The 6,922-nt window shown below is 47.7% G+C and overlaps 1 protein-coding gene across 1 annotated transcript in view; it reads right to left on the bottom strand.

Moving 5' to 3' along the window:
* GAK (cyclin G associated kinase) overlaps positions 1 to 6,922 on the bottom strand; it is a 96,666-nt gene that overhangs the window by 69,807 nt on the left and 19,937 nt on the right. Inside the window, exon 5 of the mRNA XM_006874137.1 lies at positions 3,908 to 4,050. Within this exon, the coding sequence (XP_006874199.1) occupies positions 3,908 to 4,050 (143 nt within the window). The remainder of the gene's footprint in view (positions 1 to 3,907; positions 4,051 to 6,922) is intronic.

Genomic DNA, 6,922 nt, shown 5'->3' with positions numbered 1-6,922 from the left:
GGACAGACGTAAGAACACCCACACTTGTTGATGATGCCCATTTGACTGGACTTCAATGACTGGATAAACAAGAGCTCAACCTGAAGAAGAAAGAAGAGGAAAAAAGCGTCATCTGATACAATTCGATAAACATGACCTACACCTATGAATGCAGTAGCTCAAAAGAGGAAACAAGTCCCTGTTGCAGGAACTATAACCACCCCCTCCACACAAAGGGTAGACAGGGATGGGCAACTTGGACATTGGCTACCTAAAATGGGGGGAGGGATACAAAGGTAAGAAGTGACTGGCTTACAAGCTTTCAAGAGGTAACCTAGATCCAAAGGGCGTGGAGGAAGGTAGAGTCTCCAGTGAATAGTGTCCAGCCTGTCCAGGAAGGGCTGATGAAACGAAATATAGATGGGTCTCTTGTGATGCAATAGTGAATAATTGTTATCAGGAATGATTGTGAGGGTTGGAAATCTAAAGATGGGCATTTTGTAGCAAAGAGGGGAGTGATTAACTTATCAGTCTAGGAGCGGAGGACCCTGGGACCATCGATGGAGAAGACTGAAGAGCGGAATCCTACCCAGAGAGGTGGTGAGGCCTGGGATGGAGGCAGAGAAGACAACGTCAAGAGATGGTAGGGCTGGGGACTCGGGATCAGGAGATGGAAAGGGGCTGAGGACTGTGGTGGGGCGGGTGGGTGCAGGCTTACAGGGTACACCCCTTGGCTGGGTGAGGATGCATGGATGGGATGGTAACTATGCCAATGAAATGATGGATGATGGAATGAACGTAAAGCTGATATTCTCTCCCATGCAGACTATCACACAATTCACAATAAAACATTTAACAAAAAAAGAAACACAACAGACTAAACTGAAAAACAATTAAAGCTGAAAAAATAAAATATGTAATAAAATTAATTAAATAGAAAAAAAAAAAAGGGGTGGTGAGTGGAAATAACAGACTGGTATTGGTCGTTCCGAATGAAACAATCATGGTTAATACTATGCTGGGAATGACAAACTGAAAAGGAATGGCATCGCATTCCTCCTCCAAAAGAGAATTTCAAGATCTACCTTGAAGTGTAATGCTGTGATAGGATACTATCCATCTGCCTACAAGGAAGCCGGTTATTACCACTACTATTCAAATCTACACACTACCACTAAATCCAGAGATGATGAAAGTTACGAATCAGGCTGCTAATCTCACGGTTAGCAGTTCAAAACTCCACCTATTCTGTGGGACAAAGATGAAGTTTTCTGTTCCCGTAAAGATTTACAGGTTTGGAAACCCTGTAGATGGTTGCTATGAGTCGGAACCGACTCCCTGGCACGTAACAACAACAACCTACTTGTTTAGTTAGAAATGGATCAAACATGCAATCACAATGCATTGATAATTACTGGTGACTGGAATGCAAAGGTTGGAAACAAACAGGAAGGATCAGGGGTTGGAAAATACAGGCTTGGTGATAGAAATGATGCTGGAGATTGCATGATGGAATTTTGCAAGACCAAAGACTTCGTCATTGCAAATACCTTTTCTAAACAACATAAAAGACGACTATACACATGGACTTCACCAGATGGAATACACAGAAATCAAATTAACTACATCTGTGGGAAGAAATGATGGAGAAGCTCAATGTTGTTGTTAAGTGCCGTTAAGTCGGGTCCGACTCATAGTGACCCCATATATGGGTTCTAAGGAGTAGCTGGTGGATTTGAGCCACCAACACAGTAGTTAGCAGTTCAGTGCTTATCCTGCAGTGCCACACCAGGACTCTGAAGAAGCTCAAATAAGGTCAGGGGCCATGTGTGGAACAGATCATCAAATATACCTTTGTCAACAAATCTCAGGCAGAAGCTGAAGGAAATGAAAACAAGTCCACGAAAGCCAAAATATGACCTTGAACATATCCCACCTGAATTTAAAGACCATCTCAAGATTATTTGATGTATTAGACAGTAATGGCCAAAGACCAAGAATTGTGGGGTGACATCAAGAACGTCATCCAAGAAAGCAAAAGGTCATTAAAAGGACAGGAAAGAAAAGACCAAAACAGATGTCAGAAGAGACTCTGAAACTTGTTCTTGAATGTAGAGAAGCTAAAGCAACTGGAATGATGATGATGTAAGAGATGTAAATAAAAAATTTCAAAGGACAGCTCAAGAAGACAAAATATTATAATGAAATATGCAAAGAACTAGAGCCAGAAAACCAACAGGGACGAACATGCTCAGCATTCCTCAAGCTGAGAGAACTGAAGAGAAAATGCAAGCCTCAAGTTATAATATTGAAGGATTCTATGGATAAAATATTGAATGATGCAGGAAGTATCAAAACAAGATGGAATAAATTAAAAGTCACTGTACCAAAAAGAAATTGCCAATGTTTACCCATACCAGGAAGTAGCAAATCAAGAACCGATGATACAGATACAGAAGGAAGAAGCCCAAGGTGCGCTGAAGTTATTGGCAAAAAACAAGTCTCCAGGAATTGATGGAATACAAATTGCAATCTTTCAAAACACTGATGCGGCACTGGAGGCACGCACTCATTCCCAACAAACTGGGAAGACAGCTACCTGCTCAACTGATTGGAAGAGATCTGTATTTGTGCCCACTTCAAAGAGAGGTGACTCAACAGAATACAAAAATCAAAATAATATCATTAACATCACATGCAAGTAAAAATTTGTTGAAGATATTTTTAAATGGGCGCAGCAGTACATCAATACAGACTTGCCAGAAATGTAAGCTGGATTCAGATGAGGACATAGAACGAGGAATATCATTGCTGACAGATGGATCTTGGCTGAAAGCAGAGAATACCAGAAAGATGTTTACCTGTGCTTTATTGACTATGCAAAGGCTTTCCACTGTATGGATAGTGACAAGCTATGGACAACATTATGGAGAATAAGTATTCCAGGCCATTTAATTGTGCTCATGAGGAACCTGTCACATAGACCAAAAGGCAGCTGTTCTAACAGAACAGGGGACATTGAGTGGCTGAAAATCTGGAAAGATGTGCACCAGGATGGCATCCTTTCCCCATACTTATTCAATCTGTGTGCACAGGAAGGAATTTGAGAAGCTTGGTGATATGAAGATTGAAGGAAGACTCCTTAACAATCTGGGCTATAGCTGATACGACTTTGCATGCTAGAAGTGAAGAGAATTTGACTATAGCCTTCAGTATGGATTGCACCTGAACATAAAGAAAACAAAATTTCTCACAACTGGATCAATAAGCAACTTCATAGTAAGCAGAGAAAAGACTGAAGTTTTCAAGGATTTCATTTTATTTGGATCCACAATCAACTCCCATGGAAGCAGCAGTCAGGAAATCAAATGACAGGATTGCAGTGGGCAAAACTGCTGCCCAAGACCTCTCCCAAGTGTTAAAAAGCAAAGATGTTAGTCTGAGGACTAAAGTGTGCCAGATTCAAACTATGGTCTGTCTTTCAATCACCCCACATACATGCAAAAACTGGACAGTGAGGAAAGAAGGCAGAAGAACTGATGCATTTGGCAACGGATATTACATCCACCATGGATGTCGGAAGAAGGAACACATCCACCTGGGAGACGCACAGCCTTAGAGGTGAGAACGGCGAGCCTTGGTCTCTCATACTTTGGACATGTTATCAGGAGGGACCAGTCCCTGGAAAGGACATCGTGCTTGGTACGGCAGAGGAAAAGGAAGGGTGGATGGAGAAAGGATTCCATAGGGCTAAGGCCTAGAGGGGACTGAGCACCCTCTAGGAGAACAGAGGGGTTCTTCCCAGGGCTTAGAGGGGGAGTGTCTGAGAATTCCATTTGTGCTGTCAGAAGCTCCCATAGCATCGTCCCGATTTCTCCGGTCAGACAGTCACCCTGGGCCTCGGCGCAGTGTGGGGCAGCAGCAGTACCTTGAGGTCTCTGTGAATGATGGGTGGTTTCTGCCTGTGCATGTGTTGCACGGCTCTGCACGTCTGATAGAATATCTTCAGAACCGTATCGCATGAGAGAGGACCTCTAGACTCAATTTTCTTTACAAAGTCCACCAACTGCCCTAAGAGAGCCAATGAAAGACAAAAGACAAATCACCATGAAGTTCCAATCATGGGGGGCCTTCCCAGCTTGTCCCCCCGCTTCCCCAGGGAACCACACTGCATGCTGTGGAAGCAGGGGCAGAACCTGTCGCCCATGGTGAGCGCCCCCCCTCCCCCCAGGTGTGTAGCCCCTTCTCCTCAGGTCTCCCCTTTAGGGAGACTGTGGTTTGTTTGTTGTTGTTGTTAAGTACCACTGAGTTGGTACCGACCCATAGCAACCCTGTACAGGGTATCCAAGGAGCAGCTGGTGAGCTTGAACTGCTGACCTTGCAGTTCAAACAACTTTGTAGTCTGGAGCATTAACCCATAGCGCTGCGGCTTTAGTGCGACACCGGTCACGGAACTGCTCTCCATCGGTGACAGCACAAAGCAGCCCCAGGAGCGGGCAGGGGACAGCGCCAGAGATGGCCCCCTGAGCAAGAGCTATTCCCCCGGTAGAGTCAGGAATTAAAAGTCACCTGGGGCAGCTGTTGGGGCAAGTCTCTACACGCAGACGCCCCAGAACTGCTGGAAGCCACAGAGAAACTAGCAATATTCATACTTTCCCATGGATGTCTAATGACTCAGGAAGACTGCAGAATCGATGCCTTTGAGTTATGGTGTCGGAGGAGGATACTGAAAGTGCCATGGGCTGTAGCCAGAGTGCTCCTTGGACGCCAGGATGGCCAAACTTCGTCTCATACTTCAGACATATTGTCAGCAGGGACCAGTCGCTGGAGAAGGATATCATGTTTGGTAGGGTGGAGGGTCAGAGAAAAAGAGGGCGACAACGCCCCCTCTACCCCCAGCAATATAGATTGGCCAAGTGGCAGCATCAATGGGTTCAAGCGTGGCAACAACTGTGAGGTTGGTCCAGGACTGGGCAGTGTTCTGTTCTGTTGTGCAGAGGGTCGCTATGAGTACCGACTTGATGGCACCTAACAACAACAACTAATGAAATAGTCACCAATATTTCCTAAATAACAAAGGACAGTTTACCTGACGACATTCCATTTTAGTAAATAAAGTGTGTAACTAAGTATGCGGACCACTTCCTCCTCTTCCCCAGGCCCAGGTCTCCACCCTTGACCAGTAAACCCTGGGGCTGCTCCATTCCAGGCCCCGTGGCTCAGTGAGTCCCAACCTGAGCTGCACACAGCGTCACTGGGTACTTTTAGCAAATACCGAGAGGCTCAGCGCCTGCCCACACTAATCCAGAAATCCCCCATTGAGGTCTATGAAACTAGAGTGAGCCACCGCCCGGTGGAAGGGTGGGAAACCTGGCTGCAACCTCGTGAAACTTCGGCCTCACATGGTGACACCAGTTCACAACTCTTCCATGAACGCAGTTCCCCCACGCAAACCTCAACAGGAGGCTCACACTCGACCAAGTCTGCAACAGAGGCCCGTCCAATTCTTCAGCTACCTATGGGTCCATCCTGAACCCCCTTCTTCTCAGTCCCAGGGTGCCTAAGCCCCAACCTCCTTTAACCAGCTCACCACACCTAAGGCAGCATGCTCCGAGCCCCTCACGGTCCGCCTTCCTGGGCAGTGTAGGGCCCATGCATCCCTCACACCTCCTTGCTCCCTCCCTCTCCAAACACACTGGCTTCCTTTGTCCCTCCTCAGGGCCTTTGCACATGCTGCCCCCTGCTGGAAAGGGCTCTCTTCCTCACCTTCTTCAAACCGTGGTACAAATTTCATCTACACTGTACTCCCAGCCCCCTCTCCTGTACCAGACCTCACGCACACAGCTGAAGTAAACCGAGTATGTTGCTATTGCTACTTGTCATGAAGAAATTCCAACTCACAGAAGCTCCTGCTTACCACAAGGTTGGCGGTTCAAACCCACCAGCTGCTCCTTGGACACCCTTCACAGAGTCTCTCTGAGTCAGGACTGATTCAGCTGCACTCACATTACTATACTTTGTCACTCTGGTGGTCTCTGGCCTCGCTGTAATCCCTTTATAAGCAGGACCTCAGTACTCTACCACTCAGCACACCAGGCAAGCCTGCTGCCAGGAGCCGCCACCTGGCCTGCCGGGCCCAGCTCCTCCTGGGTGCTCTGTAGGCCCTGGGAAGGCAGCCTCAACTGGACCCAACCTCCCTCTACCCTCCCTCAGCAGGCTGTCCTCTCTGCCATCACTGCCCACTTTGGCTCTAGCTGAAACGCAGCTCCTCAGGGACCTTTTCTGAGAACAAGTCAGGAAGAGAGCCCCGAGAAGTAGCACGTGGGTGGAGAGCTTTGAGTGCAGACCAGACGGAGCCACAGCTGGATGCGGACGTGCCCGGATCTGAGTGAGCTGGGGGTTAAGTGGCACGTCAGGTCCCACGCCACCTTACTATAGCCACTCAAGGGCGGAACAGGGGTGCTGGGGTCACAGACACCAGACAGCTGTGTTCTCACAGACTTTCAGTGAGAACTGAGAGGGAATCTTCAGAACAGCAGAGCCACAAACTGTCAGAGAAGAGGCGCCCACAGCCTTCAGCACACAGGGAGACTGAGGCTCAGCATAAGAACCACCACCAGTGAGGAGAGCTCCTCACCAGACCAAAGCAGCCCCCTCCCCAAATCCTTGGCCCCTCGAAGTCCCCCGCAGACCCGCTCTGCCTGGATGTTTCCCCACGAGACACCAAGAGCCCCTTCCTCCTGGCTTAAGGGCACAGCTATCCCTGTTTCAGCAAAACCAACACAGAGCGCGGTGGCTCCTTAGGATAAGCGCTGGAATACAAACCACAAAGTCAAAGTGGGTGATTCGAGCCCACCAGCCGCTTAATGGGGGAAAGCTGAAGCTTTCTGCTCCTGTAAAGATTTGTTGTTGTTGTTGTTAGGTGCCATTGAGTCAGCATCAA

The sequence above is a fragment of the Chrysochloris asiatica genome, unplaced genomic scaffold, assembly GCF_000296735.1.
Source record: "Chrysochloris asiatica unplaced genomic scaffold, ChrAsi1.0 scaffold00262, whole genome shotgun sequence".
Classification (NCBI taxonomy): Eukaryota; Metazoa; Chordata; class Mammalia; order Afrosoricida; family Chrysochloridae; genus Chrysochloris; species Chrysochloris asiatica.
This window is presented reverse-complemented; position numbering and strand designations above follow the sequence as displayed.